Source organism: Zingiber officinale, chromosome 2A (assembly GCF_018446385.1).
Source record: "Zingiber officinale cultivar Zhangliang chromosome 2A, Zo_v1.1, whole genome shotgun sequence".
Taxonomy (NCBI): domain Eukaryota; kingdom Viridiplantae; phylum Streptophyta; class Magnoliopsida; order Zingiberales; family Zingiberaceae; genus Zingiber; species Zingiber officinale.
This window is the reverse complement of record NC_055988.1, coordinates 127245173-127268793: the sequence shown is the minus strand read 5'-3', so window position 1 is coordinate 127268793 and position 23621 is coordinate 127245173. Positions and strand designations below refer to the sequence as shown.

Genomic DNA, 23621 nt, shown 5'->3' with positions numbered 1-23621 from the left:
GATACCTTCCTAGTGACCTTGTTTGGCTTTTTAGAAGTCTTGGTCACATTTTCTAGGTCAACTCTAGGGATTTCTTCCCTTGTGACATTCTTAGTGACTTTCTTTGACTTCTTAGAATTCTTAGTCACATTTGTTGCAAAAATACTCTTAGGGATGACCTCCTTAGTATTCTTGACTTGACCACTAGACCTAGGGTTTATTCCATAGCTATATGGAACTCTATGGTAAGTAGGTACATCCTTTTTGGTTTTAGGTTTGTATCCCAAACCTCTATGGCCCTTGGATGACCCTTGTTGTCCTAAACCTAGATTTTGCTCATTTTGCCCTTTAAGGATATTTTCCATCCTTTTTAGGGTCTTTTCTAGTTTGTCAAGTCTTGACCTCAAGACTTGATTTTCCATCACTAAGTCCTTAGTTTTTGGTTTTCCATTAAGTCCATGAGCATTTTTATTTTTAGGCTTGTAACTATGGTCCTTAGTGTTATTCCCTAAATTCTTATCTACCTTTCTAAACCTAGGTTGAGAGATTTTAGCATGAAAAGCTACATGATTTTCCTTAACTTTATCATGCTTCCTATTTTCATGGTAAATAGCATTGAAATGATATAAATTAGAACTAGCATGCTTTTTACCATGATTTAAAGGAGTAGGCTAAAATAAATGTTACCTTCCTTTTTACCTTGGAGGCTCCCCCTTGAGTTGAGCTTTCTCCTTGAGCCTTGACCGCTTTCTTCCCTTTGGGACATTGACTTCAATAATGCCCCTTTTGATTGCAAGAGAAGCACACAATGTGCTCCTTGCTCTTCTTTGTTCTGGGAGCGGTCTCCTTGTCCTTTTGTGTCACTTGGCCCTTCTTCTTGGCCAATTTAGGGCATTTGTTCTTGTAATGCCCATGTTCCCTACATTCAAAGCATATGATATGATTTTTATTTTTAATTGAAATTGTTATACCTTTGCTTGTAGGAGTGGCATCTTCTCCTTTTGATCCGGAGGTAGAAGCTTCCTCTTGATCCGATAGTGATGATCCTCCATTTGATTTAGCTTGACTTGTGGAGGTGGAAGCTTCTTCATCCTCTCCTTCTTTTGACCCGGATGTGGAGACTTCTTCTTGCTCCAGGGTCAATGATCTACACTCCCTCTCAATCCTAGAGGTGGAGGCTTCTTCTTCTTCTTCATCCTCTTGCACATTAAACAAGGAATATGCTCCTTCCTTGTTCTTTTGGTTGTACTCCTTTGAGGATGAGACTTCTTGGACTTCCTCTTCTTCGGAAGTTGAGCATCTCTCAACTTCGGAGTCCTCTTCCTCTTCCTCTTGATTTTGCTCTGATGAGTCGCCCTCTTTGGATTCATCTTGGATTGGTGCAGTGGAGGCGATCTCATGAATTGATGCCAATTTGCTCCATAGCTCCTTGACATCCTTAAACTCTCCAATTTGAGCCAAAATATGGATAGGCAATAAGTTGACCAAAAGCTTGGTCACTTTATCATTTGCCTCGCTCCTTTGGATCTGCTCTTTGTTCCATTTGCTTTTCTTGAGGACTTTTCCCTTGGAGTTCTTTGGAGCTTCGAAACCTTCCATAAGAGCAAACCATTGCTCTATCTCTACCATTAAAAAGTTTTCGATCCTTGATTTCCAAAGATCGAAGCTTGTAGATGTGTACGGTGGAGCCACCCTTGTATCAAATCCAAGTCCATCTTGGAATTGCATCTTGAAGTTGAGCTTCTTGAATTCTTTGATTTTGTGAATTTGCTCCAACTTCTTCACCCTCTAGCTTTGCTTGTTTTGTTTGCTCCTTCCGGCGATGACTCCGGTGAAGAGCAACCTCGCTTTGATACCACTTGTTGGGACCGAAATGTAGCTAGAAGGGGGGGTGAATAGCTCGTCGCGTGCTCGTGGTCGGCGTTGCTTGTTTCTTCAAAGATGTGCAGCGGAAATATACAAGAAACAAACTCACACAACGCTAATAAGGATGGTTTACTTGGTATCCACCTTACAAGAGGTGACTAGTCCAAGGATCCACACCTACTCACGCACCCTCCACTATGAATAACACTCCTTTATGGTATCTACCAAAGGCGGAGAAGCCCTACAACATTCTCAATACAAGAAGAAGAAAGGGAAATACAAGATAAGCAAGAGCTTACAAGATGTACAATAAAAACCCTAACCCTAACTTCTTATTCTTGCTTTTGATCCGCCTCTTGACTTGGAAGAGCCTCCAAGAATCTTCAAGAACTGGCGATCTGGAGCTTGGAGAGAGTTGTGGAGGTGCTGGAGAGTATCGGGAGTGAACAGTGCAAGCGATGCTGAAGGAAGCGAACACCTGCGGCTTAAATCGACGCTAACGGTCGGATCACGATCGATTGAATTGCTCCCAATCGATCGGGGAGGCTTTGGATCGATCAACGGATCGATCCAGAGCGCCTCTGTGCTCTAGGAATTTGCCTGGATCGATCGGATGATCGATCCAGGTCTTACCGCGACAAGACGCACCTTCCCAATCGATCCACTGATCGATTGGGACCTCTGGATCGATCAGCTGATCGATCCAGAGGCGTTCTGTGCGCTCGCGACTTCCTCCCAATCAATCCATGACCTGTTGGTTCATCATGCCTAGCATCCGGTCATCCTTAACCTGCTAGGACTCCCTCACCAAGTGTCCGGTCAATCCCTTTGACCCACTTGGACTTTTCTTCATCGTGCCAAGTATCCGGTCACTCCCTTAACCTACTTGGACTTTCACCAGATGTCTGGTCAACCTTGACCCATCTGGATTTTCCCTGTGCTTGGCTTCACTCACCAGGACTTCCATTCTGCCTAGCTTCACTCACTAGGACTTCTCTTCTGCTGGCTTCACTCAACAGGACTTTCACCTAGCTTCACTCACTAGGATTTTTCTTCTGCCTAGCTTCACTCACTAGGTCTTTCACCTGGCTTCACTCACCAGGACTTTCACCTAGCTTCACTCACTAGGATTTTTCTTCTGCCTAGCTTCATTCACTAGGTCTTTCACCTGGCTTCACTCACCAGGACTTTCACCTAGCTTCACTCACTAGGATTTTTCTTCTGCCTAGCTTCATTCACTAGGTCTTTCACCTGGCTTCACTCACCAGGACTTTCACCTAGCTTCACTCACTAGGATTTTTCTTCTGCCTAGCTTCACTCACTAGGTCTTTCACCTGGCTTCACTCACCAAGATTTCCCTTCTGCCTAACATCCCAGTTAGGACTTCCCAGTCAAGTATCCGGTTAACCTTGACCTACTTGACTCTTCTTCAACCAACCTGATCAGACCCTGATCAGAGGGGAATTGCACCAAACAATCTCCCCAAATGCACAACTGCATTGTCAAACATCGAAACCCAAATCAAGACTCAAGTTTGGTCAACCAGGTCAGTCTTGACCTGAGGGATATTGTACCAACAGTTAGTGGTTAATATTGAGGAATTAGTGAAGTTATTGGTTATTGAGTAAGTTAAGTGTTAGCTTATAAATTGACGATTTGTTTATCATCGAAATGCATTTGTAAAATTTCTTTTATTCATGTCGTTTCAAAACTTACGCATTCATTCATGGTATAGATGGCTAGAGACCTAGAAACTATTAAGGGGTGCTTGGTTGGATGGTATGAGAGGATAGAATAGGAAAATAATTGAAAGTTAGTATTTGATTTGGAGAATTGATGATGAGTCTCACATATTCAATCCTCCAAACATAAGAATAAGTCATTATTTAGTAAAATAGGGAGAATGGAAATTCTCCATTCTCATTCCCTATTTCAATTATTCCTATTCTCATTCTGATTTATATTCCCTTTCAGGGAACCCTCAAGAAGTTCGTTGATTCTTTAAAGATATCTTATGATTCCCCCTTCATTTGGAGGCTGTGAGAGTATAGTCCTCCAACCTGCTCTCATGCCTTACCGGTAATATTCATGTTGCAGGCCTATAATTTTTGCTTCAGAACGAAAAAAAAGAAGCCATAGTTACGTTGATTCGAAATCTAGCCGAAGAAATGCTTTTGTGTTCGATCCTGACTCATTTACATGTTCAGGGACATTAGTGAATCAGAAAGGGTGGCCAAGTACGGAATCAAGAACAATCTGGCGAGGTTCAGTTTTGGAGTAGAGGATTTTGAAGATCTGAAGACCGACGCACTTCAGGCGTTGGAAAAGATTAATTAGTTAACTTGCATCCATGGTTGTGAACCTGATCAAACAGTTTCATGTGCTATTCGTACCCCTTTTTAATTTTTATTTTTTATTTTTTCTGTTGGGAGACGAAGGCAGGGAGCAATTGGGTATTTGTTTTGTTTAATGACTTTAATATTTCTAGTAATTTGCTTGTCGATTTTTTTCCCCTGGTTCATCTTGGTCATATATTTTTCTCCTGAAATTATTTATAAATGATAGACAATCATATTAAAAAAACATTTCTCTTATCTCCATAATAACCTACGATTAGGGAGATGGAATAGCCCAACAAGCCGGGACATATGGATCGGGCTGACCAAGGTCCAACTAGCTCAGGCTCGGAAGGAGGACGGATGGAGCTCGGGCCTTGGCTGTGACTGTGTGAGAGAGCTCGGGAGCGTCTAGGGTTCGATACTCAAGCTTGAGAGCGTGGGGTACTCGGCGTTTGGGATGAGAGCGTCTAGGGTTCGATACTCAAGCCAGAAGGTGAATTATTTTAGGAAGGAGCCTCGGGCAATGAGGTGACCAATGATGATGTGCGTTAGCCGTTACAAAAGGATGTGATCATGAGGCGGTTGAGTTCGAGTGGCGGATAGGCGTCGCCGCCAAGGACTAGACAAAAGTTGCTAAGAAAAGGCAGATCGAAGTAATCTACCTTCTTTTCTTGAACCTAAATTTCATATGCGAATTCTATTTCCATTTTCTTTTACTTTAGATTTGCTAGTAGTGTTGATCGTTCCATGACGAGACAGAATTTTGGATAGAAAAGACCTTTGCTATCTCAAAATGATGTAGGTTAATGAGCCGAACACATGCTCCATGCATTCGGAACACCACACAGTATGAATGTTGAATCTAGAAATATAATTTAAGTAATTCTTAACTCGAATGACACTGAACTATCTGCACTTTACACATACCAATTACCCCATGATGTAACATGAAATGCAGATAAGGCCTATGTTCCTAACACTTAGCAACAAAACAGAACATGCAATACTCACGCTAAAGTTTTTGACATGCATAATCATTTTTAAATTTTGCTAAATCACCATATGTCTTTGTCTCTTTGTTTGTATCAAGTTGTGATTCATAAAGTTTTATTCCGAAACACATGTTAATATAGACATTCTTCAATGAGAACTAACTAGGTTTTAAAATTTTTGTAGTTGAATCCAAATGTGACTTGATTTGAATTGCGACCTTCAAACCATCAAATAATCATTACACAACATATCATTTTTAACCAAGCAATCTGTTTCCTGACATTTTGTGGAAGATACTTTGCTACTGCATTGGCCATCATATTTGTGTTTAGTTTGTTCTTGAAGACACTAAGTTGGGTTGAACATGTAAACTAGCTTGGTCCTGTCTCATGAGCTACTTACTGAAAATAATGAGGCTGCATATGCTTTTGCAATATCAAAACGGATTTTTTTGTTATGGTGGACACACAATTTTCTTTTCTCCTGATACATGTCTGCACAACTGCATGTCTAAAAAAAAAAAAAAAGACTTTTTTCCTCCATAAACTTTGATATATTAGATTTCATTTTAATAATGGAAAAAGATCATTGGGCCATTGGATATATCTCATGTCTTGTCTCAGCTATTTTCATTCTTATTACAAGGATAATTTTGTTCTTTTCCATTCCTAAATCTTTTGGATGCCATCACTATTGTCTACGTTATAAATTATGTTACAAATTCTATCTGAAATTGTCAGTTCTAACTAGTATTCCTAAGTGATGTGTTTTTGTGTGGGAAAAAAACAGCCCACCAAGTCTGTGGGTTGCTTAACAATCCCATATTACTTCGGAAACAATTATTATTGTGTTGATAATTAGTATTTTCTTTTGTTGAAAACTTGTTTTAAAATGTTATTGTTTGATAAAACAAGGCCAGTTTTTTTAACTGTAATTATCATGTTAGCATGAATTGAAGTTAGTTGTGATGTTTAAAATTGATTGTATACTTAAATGTTTTCAGGTACTCTGAGATGCTTATGGTTTAATTAAATCTAATTTGTTATTTATGTGTTCTTGTCATTTTGATCTTTTGTCAAATAAACATTTCACAGGAATATATATATTTTTAACATATTGCAACTTTGTCAGCTAAACACAATTGATTTATTTCTGAGGGATAAAATTGTGTTGGGAATATTCTCCCAGAAATAACTTATCCAGGAATCTTAGTCAAGGGAATATATACCTCCATATCAAGCGATCCCGTACTTGTAAACGAAGTTTGTGTAGTTCTTTTGTAGACTTAACTTCATACTCTCATGCCCATATCAATAAATATGCTTTATAAGATAGCTTGTTGTGTGAAAGTAGATAATCTCTTTTCGTGAGGTTAATTTATGCTATGACAAATTTTCTGTTCTTTTGTAGGTCATGGAGCTGGAAATTGAAGAAGTTGGAAGATATCGTGAAGTCCATTCACGACAAAATGTTTCATCTTCGTGAAAGGTATAGATGTATATCTTTGTTCTTTATAGGGCAAAAATAAAAAAGGACACCCTAAAGTATGCAAATCATCAAAAGAGCATCCTTGAAAAAAAAAAAATCAAAAAGGTACCACCCATCATAAATTACATTTCCAAAATACCTCTTATATAGTTACTACAATGTGTAAAAGGTACTTAGTAGCTGTTACAATTGTTTTCATAGTTTTGGATTTTGGATTTAACTATAACTATTTTAAAGTGATTTTGATTAATTTAAAGTCATTTTGATGAAGTTTATATAATCTTGACAAAGTTGGTAAAGAGAATTTTGATATAATAATGATTTGTGTGCTTTAATTTTGATTAAAGTGAATAGTTGATTTTTAAGCATTGTAGCAGCTAGAGTAGCTTCTACACGTAACAACTCGTAAATACTATGGTAGCTTTTACACAGTTGTAGCCATAGTTTGCAAAATCGCTATCTTAGATCGTAGGATCCCACGATCCGAAACATCGAACTGATTTTGGATTGTGAAGTATTGTTTTTTTGCAGTGGAATCAGAGCAGCATTGGTGGGAGCATAGCAGGATTTGAGCGAGATCATTTTTTGTTAGGGGTCACTAATGCGGAAGTTTTGAGAGGTCATAACTTTTGACTTGGATTGAACTACAAAGGCTATAATATATCAAATCGAAGCTTGTTCAAAGATCCATAATTGATTATCAGATTTACTTGCAACAATCCCGTTCCAGACTTAAAAATATCGTTTAAAGTCTTTGCAAAGGCTTGGAAGATTTTTTTTTTTTTAATTATCTGATCTGGTGATAAGGACGAGGGATCCTCGTTGGCGGAAGGTCAACGATGCGTGGAGGTTAGAGGTCAAGAGATTCAGCCCTGAGACCGGCCGATCGGACGAAGCGGACCGACTGACCAGGTGATGTAGGCCGACCGGTCGTGAGTCCCCCGAACTGAATGAAGACAACCCGACTGGGGGTCGGGTTTCTGATGCTCAAGGTAAAAATGTTTCAAGGGCCGAGCGGGCTGTCCGTTCGGCCGGTGCACAAGGCAACACAGGCGGGAGCAGTCTCATCCGAGCATACTACCGATGCAGAAGTTATATGCCTGCCGAGCGGCCTACCCGCTCGACCCGAGAGCAAACAGGGAACGCAAGAGGACAAAGGAGATAGGGGATAACATCATCCTCGAGACGCTTGCCGCCGACGAGCAGCAGAGTTGGCGGCTGAGCCGTACACAGGATCATACGGCGGAAGCTTCCACCGTCACATCCGGGATATGCTCGAACGATTGCGGAATGACGCCAAAGGTACTTTTCTCACAGAGGCTTGTTAAGGTATGTTTGGGAAAGCGTGCACGCATAGAGAAGCGTGCCCGCACCTCCCCGGGTTCCTATATAAGGACCCCCAGACGTCGACGAAGGTATGTGCAACTCTTTACTATAGCCACATTACGCTGCCTCTCTCGTTGCCTGACTTGAGCGTCGGAGGGCCATCGTCGGGAAACCCCTCCCGGCTCGGCTTCTTTGCAGGTTCGCCGGAGAGCTACACCACTAGTCGGAGACAGCGGAGTGTGCCACGTCCCCAGCGACCGTCGACTCAACGCTCGGACAGGATCGTTATCTTTTGGACTATTTTATAATTTAGGTTATTTTCATCTTTGATAGAGTTGGGATTAAAGTTTTGTGACTATTTAAACCTATTTAGTTGTCTTTGAGTTATTTTTATCAATAATATTATGATGTTTATTTTCCTCAAAACGATGAGTTTTTGGATGTATATTGTATGATATTTGTGGAATCAGCAGATCTATAGAAGATTGTTTCCGGTGTTCATGTTTGAATCTAAAGATTCAATAGTTTCCGCTGTGTCATTTGACCTTTAAACCGGGACATATTATGAACCTAAGGAATATTCTCAAGGATGAATGTGATTATTATTATTATTATTATTATTATTATTATTATTATTATGTTAGTAGAAATTTTATACTCTTTCATCTTGTGATATTAAAATATAAATTTTATTGAGTACTACTTACTAGAATGGTGTTGGACTTCGTGGTTGTTTTGATGTGATCAACCAATTTAGGTTAGGTTTTGTTTGATTTTAATCTCTGTGTCTAAGTATGCAGGAACTTAAGAGCAGAGGAAGTCGAATGGAAAACGCAGCTAGAGAGAAGGATGACACGGGAAGGGAGTCGACAGGCTCGGTGTGCCCGAGGGACGAAAGAGCTACGGAAGAGTACATCGGTGGACGAGAAGAACGTACGCAACGTTCGAGGGACGAGAAGCTGGAGCAGAAGCCTGCTCGAGGAGAAGGTCGGAAATTGGGTTCGAGTGAGCCATATTTCGGTTGGCCGCAATCACCCAAGCGAACGGAGCAACGGAAGATCCAAAGGAAAGCTGAAGCTATTTATACACTGTAGCATTGAGGGCACTCTCCACATTGAGGGCGCCCTCCATGTTGAGGGCGCCCTCCATAGCGTTTAGGGCGCCCTCAAACCAGTCAAAGTGACTGTTTCGCATTTGGATAAAACGTTATCCAAATGCCACACTGGAGGTGCCCTCCATGCTTATGGGAGGCGTCCTCAAGCCGAAGATAGAGTTTCCATGCCTTATGAAAAGGGTCCTGGAGCTAGGGAATTAATCATCAACTCTTGTACTAACTTCCTATCAACTACTTAAGCTTTTATTGTGTAAAAGGTTTCTCCGTCTTCAGAGAAGGAGATTTTGACTGAGCTTTTCAACCGCCTTGGATTCACAACCACCTAGGTTGTAACTAAGTCAATCCCTGAGTCTCTTCTTTAATTCTGTTCTTTTATTTTTATTTATTATTGTTGCACCTTAAGAGTTGAAAGAACGAGGAGGTATTTTTTTTTTTAAGCAATTCACCTCTCTCCTTTTATCAGCCCGCTGCACCAACAATTGGTATCAGAACCCAACCGCCTCAGAAGGACTAACCGCTGACTGAAGCATCAAGATCAAGACGATGGCCGGTGCAAGCATTCACCCTCCAAAATTTGACGAAGACTTCGGACAATGGAAATGTCGGATAGAGGTATTTTTCAAAACAGATTTTGAAATTATGTTAATAATGAAATATGACTTTGTAGTTCCAAAAGATAAAGAAGAATACTAATGAACAAAGAAAGAGCAAGTCGATTTCGTGACGAACGGTAAAACAGAGTTTCATCTGTTCAACGTCCTTCCGCCCCAGGAGGTCAACCGAATCGGCAGCTACGTCTCTGTCAAAGATCTCTGGGAGAAGTTCCTGGAGCTCCACGAAGGTACTTCAGAAGCAAAGTTAGCAAGGCGGGACATTCTCCGAACTCAGCTAACAAATCTCCAGATGAACAATGGAGAAAAAGTAGCGCAACTCCAAGCACGAATCAAGGAGCTGATAACTCAACTAAACAATCTCGGAGAATCAATAACAAACTGAGATTCGATCCGGTATGCGCTCAACGCCTTCCCGAGAATTTCAGAATGGGCGTCCTTAGTAGATGCATACTACATCTCTAAGGACTTTGAGGTAAGTAACTAGAAAATCTATTTTCTATTTTCGAATTTCACGAATCTCGAATCACAGATTCAAAAGACATAGAAAAGACAAACCTCAACATTGCCCTAAAGGCAAGAACGGAAGATCAAGAGTCCGAGACATCCATTGATGAAGACGAAACGACTCTACGGGTAAAAAGGTTCAATAAATTTCTTAAGTCTAATAAGTTTAAATCGCAGTCAAGAAAGCATCAACGAAACAAAAGGACCGCGCATTGCTACAACTGCAACGAAGAAGGGCATATCAAAGACGACTGCCCAAAATTGAAGAACAAAGATAAGGAAAAGAACAAGAAACCAGCTCGGTCCAAACATAACCTTAAAGCCACGTGGAATGATTCATCATCCTCCAAATCTGAAGTCGAAGCATACGCCGGACTAGTCCTAATGGCAATCCATCAAGAAGAAGATGAGACCAGCTCAGAGATGAGTATAGATGAAAGGGGAGGATCATCGGAAAAAAGCAGCAATGAAGAGGGAGCATTAGCACGTACGGTAAGTGAGGTACGCACTCTTTCACTTGAGCACTCTTTTAAGTTCATTAAAGATTCTCTGGGTTTAGATAACTTGAAATCAGAAAATGAAAAATTAAAATTACAAATTGAAAATTTGAAAACAGATACATGTTAAAAACCAAATAATTTTCAAAAGTCAAAACTTAAGATTTATGGAAAATTAAACTAGTACATTAGAAAACATCAAGGACAACTTAGAAGAATAACTAAAGGATATGTACCCCCCAGATATCTAACTAACCTAGTAGGCAGGAACCTCTATTGGGTTCCAAAATCATATCTAGATTAAACATTCTGTTACCAAGTCTTTCAAAAGAAATTAAATGTTTAAATTCCTTAAAAAAAGATAGATCCGCTACCTTAGCGACCCCCCTAGAGTCGACCCCACGGATATGGAGGGAGGTTCATGCAGGTACACAGGCCACAGGCGCATGGCGGGGTAAACCCCAGGTCGTCAGTTCCTGAGAATCGACCCCTGACCATTACACCAGAGATATCATGCCTTAAAAAGCTTTGTCTAGAAGTGGTTGATGATCCAATAACTAAGAAGGCCTAGTGCCTCGCTACAGCCTGAAAGCCGATTATCGAATTAAATGTTTAATTGACAAACTGATAAATAATTAAGATAATGCTTTTAAATACTTGTCAACTATTTAAACGTTTCAAATTCTTTTTGAAAATTTCTAACTTGGAAATTGTTTCAAATTTTATTTAACTTGAAAATTTGAAAATTTGTAACTTGAAAATTTTTATTCGGAATTTTTAAAAATTTGTACATTGATATTTTTTTATGTGATCAAAGGGGGAGATATATGTACAAGTTTAGGGGGAGAAAATTATTATAACTTCGGAGAATATTTTTATTTTAGCTTAGAAAATTTTTAATTTAAATGTTGCAATTTCTTTATTTGTAATTTTTATGCTTAAATTATTAGTATGGTAATTTCTTTAAATTATTACTTGTCTGTTATTATCCTAACTTGAACTTGGGTTGGGGGAGATTGTTGGACCTCGTAGTTGTTTTGATATGATCAACCAAGTTAGGTTATGTCGTGTTTGATTTTGATCCATGTGTCTAAGTGTGCAGGAGCTTAGGAGCACAGGAAGTCGAGCGGAAGACACAGTTGGCGAGAAGGACAGCACGGGAAGGGAGTCATCGAGCTCGGTGCGTCTGAGTGATGAAAGAGCTGCCGAAGAGTACACCGGTGGACGAGAAGAACGTACGCGACATTTGAGGGATGAGAAGTCGAAGCGGAAGCCTGCTCGAGGAGAATACCGGAAATTGGGTTCGGGTGAGCCCTATTTCGGTTGGTCGTAATCACCCAAGCAAACGGAGCAGCGGAAGATCCAAAGGAAAGCTGGAGCTATTTATACGCCCTCCACATTGAGGGCACCCTCCATAGCATTAAGGGAGCCCTCAAACCAATTAAAGTGATCGTTTTGCATTTGGATAAAACTTTATCCAAATGCTACGCTGGAGGCGCCCTCCATGCTTATGGGAGGCGCCCTCAAGCCGAAGATAGGGTTTCCAGACCCTATAAAAAGGGTCATGGAATTAGGGAATTAATCATCAACTCTTGTATTAACTTCCTAACAATTACTTAAGCTTTTATTGTGTAAAAGGCTTCTTTGCCTTCAAAGAAGGAGATTCTGACTGAGCTTTTCAACTGCCTTGGATTAACAACCACCTAGGTTGTAGCCAAGTCAATCCCTGAGTCTCTTTTTTAATTCTGTTCTTTTATTTTTATTTATTATTGTCGCACCTTAATAGTTGAAAGAACGAGAAGGGTATTTTTTTTGTTTCAGGCAATTTACTCATCCCCTCTTGTCGGTCCGCTGCACCAACAAATGTAGTTAAATTACTAGTTAATTTAAATTTATACAAGTAATAATATCATTTGTGGCGTCGAATGTCAACGGTTACATATATTTATAAAATTATTAATCTATTTATATGTAAATGACTTTTTTAGATATTTTTTTTTAATTATTAATCATATATCATAAAATTTTAAGGATTTTTAATAGGATCGTATAATTCTATGATTCAATCTCGACTGATCCAATCTTGACTCCAAATTAATCCTGCGTAGGACACGATTTTATAAACTATGATTGTAACTAAATCCTAAACCTTAAAATTTTAAATATTATTATATTTAAATACTCTTTATTAATTTAGTTAAAATTATTTAAAATTTGTCACAATCACTTTAAATTAATTAAAATTATTTTAAAATAATTATAACAACTGCATAGTAACTTACACACGTAACAGCTAGGACTAGTTACTACAATATCATTGAAAATTAAGAATAATGTTATAACAATTATTTGGTAGTTTCTATACATTATAATTAACTACTAGTAACTGTTAGAACATGAGTGGATAACAGTAATTTGGGAATAAAAATTTTGATGGATTAGTTTTTCATTTGCTCTTTCATGATTTACATAACATGGGATGTCTTTTTATTTTTATTTTTTTGTCCTTTATATACTTCTTTATTTTTGTCTTTCATCCAAGTATATTTTCTTCTATGTCTTCCATTATACTAATGATTAATAGATATCTATAATTTATTTTTTTCATCTTAATTTAAGAATAAATTGATGGAGGCATGGGAAGCGAACAACTCGCTTTTTGTCATATTTATACATCAAAAAAAACAAAAAAAAAAAGGGTTGGAGTAAGAATATCTACATCAATTTTTTTATTATTATATCTAAAATTTAAAATAAATAATTCATTTTATTAAATTTAAACAATTATTTTTCACTACACATTATATTAATTATCTTAAATTTTTCATTATCCTTCATTTTTTATTATTTTATTTTATTTTTCACCCAAATTCTGCTGCAGAAGAATTCAGTCCCCAAATTCTGCCTTTGTTTTACACTATATTGTATTCTAGATAATTAAAAAATGTAGTTCCCATAATTTAATTTATCATGTATTAAAAATGTATTTTGATAACTTGATTTTAACTTCTTGACCATGTGCCGAAGTTTTACATTGATGGAGTAAAATTTTCTTTTAGCCAATGGTATGAATAAAAATCTGAATTAATTTTATTTTTTTAAACAAAAATATTTTAAATTCAGTTTAATCGATCTTTTATTATTGATGATATTATTAGTTTGCAGATAAAAAATTTTTTCATAGTAAATTTGTTCATTTGTAAAAAAAAAAAAAAAAAACTCAGTTTAATTTCGATCTGTTTGGTTTGATCTATTGTTCTTTCCGTAATGCTTACCTTTCTCTGAAACACAATCAATTCCTTACCCCAACGTAATGCTTCGAATCAGATCTACTACTTCCTCGAAGCATTTCATCCACCGCTCGTTCCGGCGACTTGAGCACCAATTGCCAGATCCGACGGCTGATCTTGTAGTCTTGGAGCCGAAGCAAACCCCGCTACAAAGGGATGATACCGGGTCCAGCAACTCGGATATCCATAGCCGCAGGGAGAAGTGGTGGAGTGGAGGAGGGAAGGAAGGCATGGAAGCGAGCGGGGCGGAGATCGCGTTCTTCGACGTGGAGACGACGGTGCCAAGCCGGTCCGGCGAAAGGTTTGCGCTGCTGGAGTTCGGGGCTATCCTCGTCTGCGCGCGGCGGCTGGTGGAGGTCGGATGCTACTCCACCCTCATCCGGCCCGCAGACGTCGCCGCCATTTCCCCCGTTTCCATCCGCTGCAATGGCATCACTCCCGACACCGTCTCCGCTGCCCCGACCTTCCGCGATGTCGCTGACCGCGTTTTCGACGTTCTCGACGGTGAAAAGTCGATGATCCTCTTGACCTGTTTCGTGTTGATTTCTTCTGGTTTTGACCTTAGATTTTTTGACGGGGTTGTGTATGAACAGGACGGGTGTGGGCGGGGCACAACATTGTGAGGTTTGATTGCGCTCGGATAAGAGAGGCATTTGAGGAGCTCGGTCGGCCGGCGCCCGAACCTAAGAGCATAATTGACACACTGCCGTTGCTTACTCAAAAATTCGGCAGACGAGCTGGAAACATGAAGGTATAGTCGTTCATTCCACGTGTTTATCTTGCTTCCCCTTAATCCACAATTACTATGTCAGATATCTGTGATTGTTTCGGAAATAATGAACTGGATCATGTTTCTCGCAGATGGCTAGTTTGGCAACTTACTTTGGGCTCGGACAACAGAGGCACAGGTACATATTCTACCTCTTTCTTTGTGGCAACAGTGTTCTATTTTCAATCTAGAACTGATTAGTTCATGCTTCAAGCACGAGTTTGAATTGTGTATCCATCTTCTCCTGGATTGCTCCATTATATGAAATCGTAAAGATCCTCTAGTGTAGACTGAAGATAGCTACTTATTTTCTGTATTGAAATTGACAAGAGGTATCCGTCTGTTGGCAACTTAAGGTGCCCCCTAATGCTTCTTCAATGGGAAATAACAATTCATGCTTAAAACGTGGCGCACATAAATATGATTAATGGATAACATCGTCTATCCTAATTGGTTCTAGTGCTAGAACCTCTCGAGTCCTGACTATGATATAATTCTAGTTTGTTTAGCATCCTTAAGCAGAGGATTGAAGGGAAAAAAAAATGTGATAGAAGGATGCTGTTCAATACACACAATGATTGTGCTACAATTAGGAACATTGAAATGAAAGTAACCACTGCAGAAGTGAATGATAACTCCTTAAGCAATGCCCATCATCTTGACAAAGTAATAATTTTTTAGATAAAATAATGCTCCAAAGTTTAAGAAAATTTAGTTCCTAAATTCTTTAGAAAAATCTGGCGCAACTTATAGATTTTGCTATTTTATCACATGAAGTTCTAATATGTGAAATCTCTCTCTCTCTCTCTCTCTCACACACACACACACACACACACATAATGCTACAATAACAACCAAGACTTATCCCACTAGGTGGGGTTGACTATATGAATCTTTTTACGCCATTGAGCTATATCTTTTACTATATCATCATTTATACTTAAATAAATTTTATCTTATTTTATTATTACTAAACAAGTCATTTTTCTTCTTCGTCTTCTTCATTTGATATACGTATTTATTATAGTTTCACATTGCCTAGTTAGAGCATTTATTGGTCGTCTAAGTGTATGCTCGTACCATCTTAAATGTGTCTCTTAGAATTTTTCCTCAATAGCTTTCTAATGCTCTCATTTCTTATTTATCCATCCTCGTATGTCCATACATTCACCTTAACATCCTCATTTCTGTAATTCTCATCTTCTGTTCATGTTCTCGAGTCATAGTCTAACATTCAACTTCATATAACAAAGAATTTTTCTTTAAGTTTTGGAGGTATTTTACGGTCACATAAAACACCTGATGCTTCCCTCCATTTCAACCATCTTGTTTGTATTCTGTGTAAGATATTTTTCTCAATCCCTTTATCATTTTGCAAAAATGATCTTAAATATTAATGCTCTTGGTTTTGTGCAACTCACCATCTCCTATTTTAACAATTGTCTTATTATGTATAATATTACTAAACTTAAATTACATATATTCTGTCTTTATTCTACTAAGTCTGAAATCTTTCCTTTCTAATGTTTTCCGCAAAGATTATAATTTAGCATTTACTCATTCACATGTTTCATCTATTAAAATAATATCATATGCAAACAACATGCACCACAGTACTGTGTCTTGAATGTGCGTAGTAAGTTCGTCCATAATTAGTGTAAAAAGATACGGACTTAGAGCTGATCCTTGATGCAATCTTATCTTTATTGAAAATGTTTCAGTTACTCCGTCCGAAGTCTTTACTCTAGTTGTTCCATCCTCGTACATATCCTTAATTAGTTCAATATATATTACGCTAACACATCTCTTTTCTAGAATTTTCCATATAATTTCTCTTGGACTCTATCATAAGTTTTTTTTTAAGTCAATGAATACCTTATGTAGATCTTATTTTTGCTCCCGATATTTTTCAATTAATTATCAAGATGTATAACTTCTATTGTCAACTTTCCAGGCATGCACCCAAATTGATTTTCGGTCGTTGTGGTCTCCTTAATTTTTTTTTTATTACTTTTTCCTAGAGTTTCATGGTATGATTCATTAGTTAATTACTCTTATAGTTTGCACAATTTTACACGTCTTCGTTGTTCTTATATAAGGGAACTAGAGTACTTATCCTCCATTGATCAGACATTTTTTCGTTTTTAATACCACGTTAAATAATTTTATAAGTCATTTAATATCTTGTTTACCTAGGTACTTTCATACCACTATCGGAATATTATCTAGTCTAACTACTTTTTCATTGTACATCCCATTTAAAGTTTGTTCTATTTCTGAAGTTGGAATTCTACGATAAAAAATTAAATTTCTATGTTCATTTAACCTACTTAAATTACTTAAGTTAAATTGGTCATCTAAATGATCATTAAAAAGTTGATGAAAATACGTTTTCCACTGCTTTTTTATTTCTCCATTACTAGTATTCTATTATATTTATCTTTAATACATTTTATTTGGATAAGATTTTTTATCTTTTTTTCTCTCACTTTAGCTATTCTATAAATGTCTCTTTCCCCCTCTTTTATTCAATTTTTGATATAATCGTTCAAAAGTTTCATTCTTTGTTTCATTCACTACATTCTTAGTTTCTTTCTTGGTTATTGTATAGTTTCTTAAGTTTTCCTCGTTTTTACAAATATGTAATTCTTTATAAGCTATTTGTTTTTTCCTTTACTTTCTCTTGTACTTTCTTATTCCACCACTAAGATTTCTTACTTAGTAGTGCATGTCCTTTTGACTCACCAAGTAGACTCTTAGTTATTATTTTCAACTTTGATATCATCTTATCACATGTCGTATGTATATTTCATCTAATGCTGATACTCCTCTTACCTTCTCCTTAAATATATTTTACTTCCTATCCTTTAACTTCCACCATTTAATTCTAGGAGTCATATACATTTTCTTTCTATTGATACTATATTTGAGGCGCATATCCAACACTGTTAAACTATGTTGGATAGTTAAGTTTTTTCTAGGGATGACCTTGCAATCTTTACAAATCTTTCTATCATTCATCATAACCATAAGAAAGTCAATTTACGATTTATTATTCTCACTTTTGAATGTGACTAAGTATTCTTCTCTTTTTTTAAAAAACGTATTAGCTAATATATGGTCATATGCTATCGCAAAATCTAATATAGTTTTCTCTTCCTCATTTCTCATTCCAAACTCATAATCCCCATGGACCATCTCATATTCCTCATTTTTTACTTCGATGTGTCCATTTAGATCATCTCATATTAAAATCATTTCATTTAGCGGAATGTTTTGTAATATTTCATCTATGTTGTTCCAAAACTTTGATTTGGTAGCTTTATCTAATCCTACTTACAGTGTATATACACTAATTATGTTCATAGTTTTTTTCGCCACTATTATTTTATGGGCTATAATTCTATCCTCTTTTTTAATTACTCCAACAATTTCATCTATTAATGAACTATTTACAACAATATCCACTCCATTTCTTGCTTTACTCTTTCTTGTGTACCATAACTTAAACCCGAGTTCTTTATCATCTTTGTTGTCTCCTCTACTCATTTTGTCTCTTGTACACACAAATATTAATTTTCTCCTAATCATCGTATCTACTACCTCTATTGATTTATCATTGAGAGTTCCTATGTTCCATGTTCCAAATTTTAAATTATTAGTTTTTCTATCATATTTGTTCTTATCCAACCTATGGTGTGAGAACTCTTGTTTATTTAAACTACACGAAGTTCTTATGGAGATGTAGCAGTCCTTGCCGATATGTTACAGTCAGACCTTACAACGCGAACTCTTGCATATTTAGCACTACACCCGAGTTCTGGAGTTGTAGCGGTCCTCGCCAGACATTATAGTCGGATCCTGTAATGCGTTTCTTCCGGAGAACTATCTAGTATTAACACAATAGTTTAATGGATTCATTAATTGAATATTTACTATAGTTTTAATGCTAGCTGGCAACTTAACGCAACCCTTCTCCTTTATCCGGGCTTAGGACTAGCCATGAATGGGCGGAAAGAAACTGGGTAGAAGGTAACTACAAGAATAGACAGATGAATCTAATGCAGATTTCATGTTCTTTTTTTTCTTCTCGAGTACAAAATGTTATTCATCCCTAGCTCTTTGACTTACATCAGCCATATGCTTTAACATAATTTTTCCATTTGTTCTTTTAATGAAATCTCTGTTTGGCCAGGAGCTTAGATGATGTCAGAATGAACCTGGAAGTTCTCAAGTGTTGTGCTGCAGTTCTGTTTTTGGTGAGCATACACATTTATGTTAAATCTCTAAGTGAAAAAATATTTGTTGGTTGCTGCGTCATCTACTGTATTTCTAATGGTTATACATATTGGCCAAGTTGGAATTGAAGGTCCTTAACTTGTGACCTATTTTCAATTTGTAACTATAATTCTGACTTTTTTGATTTCCTACTTTTCATCTTTGTGTCTGCATGTACTCACTTAGCCACCTGTTTATCTATCTAGGCAGCTGTTGAAACTGACGGGACCTAAAATTAAGCTCATTAATTCAGTGTACCACACTGTCTTATCTGAATATCTCCGTCTTGGTCTGTGCAGCTGAAATTCAATTAAGTGTTTGGTATTTTTTTTTGTTTTGTCGTGAACTATCTGATATTAGCAGTTTTATCAGTTGATGCACTTGAGCTGCATATCAGCACGAAGTTGCATTGTGAATTATGACACGCATTGATTCTGAAAGATGAGGGATAATTCAAGTTTTTGAGGCACCAAACACTTGTATGAATTTCTGAACCATTTAATCTTTGCTTTTGATTAAGAACTTGAAAGATTATAAGCATCAAAACCTCAGACCAATCACCTAGAATGCCCTTTCTGCTTCTATACTTATGTGATGTAGTGCTTTTGTTTGTTTTCATCTGTATAATTTAACTATCGTTTTCTCAGGAGGTGAATCTCCCAGATGTATTTTCTCTGGATAAGTTGGTGCTTACCAATACACCATCAGGGACTGAGACCTATGAAGATGCTTCTCATTCTCATCAGCGAACTCCGGGCTCACCGTGTGATGAATTCACTGATCAGCAAACTAACAGACATATCTTGAATACCTATCAAGCTGGACCTAGTATTTCTGTTTCAGAGAATGCTTCCAACTTGGTGGCATCTATGGAGCAAATGAACATAGACTTATTACAGTCGAACACACAGTTGCCCCAAATAATAGAATCTGACTGTGATAGAATTTGTACCACAGTTCCTACTGAAAACTCCAATTGTTATGTTGGATTTCTGGAGGCTGATCAAGTGTTACCAGACAAGATCAGAGCACCTACAGTCCAAAATTTTCAAAAGACTATTCTTTACAGAGATTGCCCCTTGCAGCTTTCTTGTATGGGGATGAAGATCCATTTTGGAGTCAACTCAAAATTCAGAGACTATTCTGGCCGGCCAAAACTAAGTATTGTGGTGGATGCTCCTCATAACTTATGCAAGATTTTGGATATCTGCAACCGAGTTGCACAAGCATCATCACAGAATTCTGGTAGCAACTCTGAATGGCGACCTGTGCTAAAGAGGCTTGGCCACTCAAATACTGCTACTATTCGACTGCAGTAAGTTCCCTGCAATCAAGTATCTTACATATTTATCCTTAGCACCTCTACATAAATTGCTGAATAGCATTTCTTTGAGAAGGTATAGGGTTTAGGGAAAGGACCAACACAACTGGGGTTGCAGAACTACACTTAGCTTTACTTTTGCTTAAATGCACAATAATTTAAAACATTCTACTTTCTGCAATACTTTACTACATAACTAGAATTCATATGCTGGCATAGTAGAATTAGAGAACTATATATCGATAAAAATAATTCCAAGAGGTATTTGCTCTGCTGCTTTGTTTATTCTGTTAGTTTCCTCACAGGTTGGAAGTTAATCCATCATCGAATTCTTCTCATTCCCTCGTGCTTAGAACCTTAATTCTAACTGATTAACTTGTTTCCATTTCCCTTATCTGCAGCATCCCCACTGTGGCAAATGGTGATGGAGCCATTTACTCCACTGAGATGTACCACAAAGACCCTTCAGGGAACATGCAGAAGCTTCTTTTCAGCAGACCAGATGCCGCTGAGCTCGAGTCAATATTTGTGCCAGGAACTACAGTTGATGCTTATTTCATTGCAGACATCTACGATTTCCAACAGAATGCAGGCATCAAGCTGGTAGCTAGAAGATTGGTTGTTCTCTCGAAATAGATTGGACGTTACCCGTCATCCCTAACTTGTAGTGCACATTGTTGATGCTAAATCATGTAATTTAATCTACTTATCATTGTCATTTGTTTAAATTAAGTGAAATTATTAGATTTGTTCCCCGCTGTTCCTTAATGGATGAAGGTTATCATTTATAAGACGCTAACAGCTTGTGAAATCCGATACAATCTCAACTCCTCACTTGATTGGTCCACGTCTGCCTAACTTTTTGTTCAGATAACTTAATTTAAGCTCATAATGTTTGCAAGAGGCAGGGGAAGAAGAAGATGGCAACTTCCAGTCCAATTAAGCTTGCTCTCGTTCATGGCGGAGGTAACAGAACTACTCTTGCATTTCTTATAAATCAATCACAAACAAATTATAGATTCTTCCAAATGAAAGCAGATCGCAGCAGATCCACCATCAACCTCAGAACCATCAAGCCTACAATCACATCCTCAAGAAGCAGATTCCACCACCGCTGCCCACCCACGGTTGCCGCCGCCGGAGGAGGCTCGCCAGCTGACAACGTCTTCACTTTCTCCTCCAACATCTCCACCGACGTTCCACTCCACGAACCGCCTGGGGTAGGGCCTTCATCTGCCCAATTTCTCACTCAAAAAATTCTAACTTTTTTTGACGACTTTTAGGTCTCATTCGATGAATACGTCCGCGACCGAGCTCGGGTCTTCCGGGCGATGTTCCCGGATTCGAGGAGAAGCAGGAGGCTCAATGACGTGAGTGTTTTCGTTTCTCTCTAGCTTCATTTCTGATACTATCGTCGACCTAATTAGGGTTGATTGCAGGAAGAGTGGATGATAGAGATGCTTCCCATCCATTTCCTCTTTGCATCTGTGGATCCAGTTGTGGTGATGCGGTTGAGACGCAGATCAAACGGGAAAGAGTATCCACCATGTGTACCTGATCATGCCACCACTGCCATGGAACTCGAAGCTGTATTAACAAATCTCTGCGAATCTGCCAAAAATTCCATCTTTTTCTTGTTTCATATATTCTTCTTAGTCCAATCTATACTACAATCGAGTGCAGACTAGATGGGAACTCCGAGGACTCAATGACATCCAAATGCCACCACATTTTGCTCTCAGTGTTCAGGGAGTGCTGTACCCAGATAGGAGCAGCAACGACAGGAGGCTCAAGGGTCATTTGGAGATGAGCATCAGCTTGATCCTTCCTCCAGTCCTCAGGTTGATCCCAGAAGATGTGCTCAGAAGCATAGCTGATGCAGTATGACTCGTGCCTCTCTTGCATAATTTACTAATCAAAAAGATTTTTTTTTCAGTATTTGATCTGCTTCAGGTTCTGAGGAGATTACTGGAGAAGATGAAGCATGAGGTGGATGTTGGATTGATCTCAGACTATGCCAACTTTAGAAGAGAGAAATTGAAGATGATGTTTGCAGCTGCTTCAACAACTACTGAGCTGAGGAGCTCTTCGTCTTAATGTACACATAACAGAAAGAACAATAATTTATTGTTGATGATTTGTTTCCCTAACAATTATTTCAGTTTTCTCCATGGATCCAATATTCTGGATGATTATTGCAAATGTACAATTGTCTTCTGTCCTATAGGATTTCACTTATTTGGGATGATTATTGTAACTCAAGATGACTCGAACAGATAGTGTGCACGGATGACTAAGCTGCTGCTCAATGTGCTGGCGAAATGCAACCCGGAACACCGTTTCTGCTTTTGCTGCTGCCGTTGCTTCTTGTGGCGGTTGCACTTCCTCTGCTGGCGGCTGCTGCGACGGTGTCGAAGGTGAGAAAGCTGCTGACAGAATTATAATAGAAATTTATTATACAAAATAATTAATCATATCTCGTTGCGGTGAAATTCGGAGAGGAGAAAATGTTAGATGGAGGGAGACGCCTCTTGTTGTTGGAAGAACAATCATATAATTAGAAAGTTCTTCGCAATTCTATAAATCAAATCCTGTAATCTTGGATGTTCTTCTACGTGAAAACGAATCTCACGTTCGCAACTCCTCTTTTTCTCCTCGTGAACCACTTTTAGACGTACCATTTATAATGAGAGTTATCTCAAGGGTAAAAGGGACATTTCCCCCAAAGAAAGTGGGCAACGTGGACATGCCCACGTTCCCATTTCCTAGATCTCCCACTCATCTAAGATAAGTCATTAAGACTAGTTAATCATAAAGACTAAATAAGTCACATAGACTATATAAGAGTTTAGTCACAAACACTATATTAGAACATATAATCCATATTTAGAGAAAATGATTTATGTGACAGCAAGCACACTAAGCGATAGTTGCTAATAAGATTGTTACACCTTATATAGCCGCTCTTAGAGTGATCAATACTAAAAAAGTTATTAAACTTTACTTAGCTGCTCTTCCAAATGAATTAAAGACATACTTATTATGACATATAACCTCTTTTCTGGCAGTACATATTCGTTATCTAAGAAACATCCAATCTTCCGGTGGCACATAGTCATTATCTTGGAGATATTCATATCTTGCTATTTACTTAGATTAAATCATCTTCATTTACATCAATATGAACATCTCTAATCCTTTGTCATGACTATTATGTCAAGAGCATGCTACATATTCAATATT

At 37.9% G+C, this 23621-nt stretch overlaps 2 protein-coding genes across 2 annotated transcripts; both read left to right on the top strand.

Annotated features, from left to right (window-relative positions):
* Positions 1 to 4546: 4546 nt before the first annotated feature.
* LOC122042266 (protein NEN1-like) lies at positions 4547 to 21132 on the top strand. The gene is made up of 8 exons (XM_042602283.1): positions 4547 to 4837; positions 6588 to 6665; positions 14048 to 14514; positions 14604 to 14761; positions 14872 to 14918; positions 18975 to 19038; positions 19705 to 20372; positions 20780 to 21132. The coding sequence occupies exons 2-8, from the start codon at positions 6646 to 6648 to the stop codon at positions 21012 to 21014; spliced, it is 1659 nt and encodes a 552-aa protein (XP_042458217.1). The 5' UTR covers positions 4547 to 4837; positions 6588 to 6645; the 3' UTR covers positions 21015 to 21132.
* Positions 21133 to 21154: 22 nt separating this feature from the next.
* Positions 21155 to 22573, top strand: LOC122042267. The gene is made up of 6 exons (XM_042602284.1): positions 21155 to 21344; positions 21417 to 21598; positions 21662 to 21748; positions 21818 to 21967; positions 22062 to 22259; positions 22332 to 22573. The coding sequence occupies exons 1-6, from the start codon at positions 21299 to 21301 to the stop codon at positions 22473 to 22475; spliced, it is 807 nt and encodes a 268-aa protein (XP_042458218.1). The 5' UTR covers positions 21155 to 21298; the 3' UTR covers positions 22476 to 22573.
* The last annotated feature ends 1048 nt before the right edge of the window (positions 22574 to 23621 follow it).

What these genes read in the sequence shown, in the direction of transcription:
- LOC122042266 (XM_042602283.1), top strand. Translation starts at nt 6,646, where the DNA reads ATGTTTCATCTTCGTGAAAG. An exon ending in GACGAGCTGGAAACATGAAG is followed by an intron (nt 14,762 to 14,871) that starts GTATAGTCGTTC and finishes TGTTTCTCGCAG; the next exon opens with ATGGCTAGTTTGGCAACTTA. An exon ending in CTCGGACAACAGAGGCACAG is followed by an intron (nt 14,919 to 18,974) that starts GTACATATTCTA and finishes CTGTTTGGCCAG; the next exon opens with GAGCTTAGATGATGTCAGAA.
- LOC122042267 (XM_042602284.1), top strand. Translation starts at nt 21,299, where the DNA reads ATGGCAACTTCCAGTCCAATTAAGCTTGCTCTCGTTCATGGCGGAG. An exon ending in TGCTCTCGTTCATGGCGGAG is followed by an intron (nt 21,345 to 21,416) that starts GTAACAGAACTA and finishes AAATGAAAGCAG; the next exon opens with ATCGCAGCAGATCCACCATC. An exon ending in TCAGAAGCATAGCTGATGCA is followed by an intron (nt 22,260 to 22,331) that starts GTATGACTCGTG and finishes GATCTGCTTCAG; the next exon opens with GTTCTGAGGAGATTACTGGA.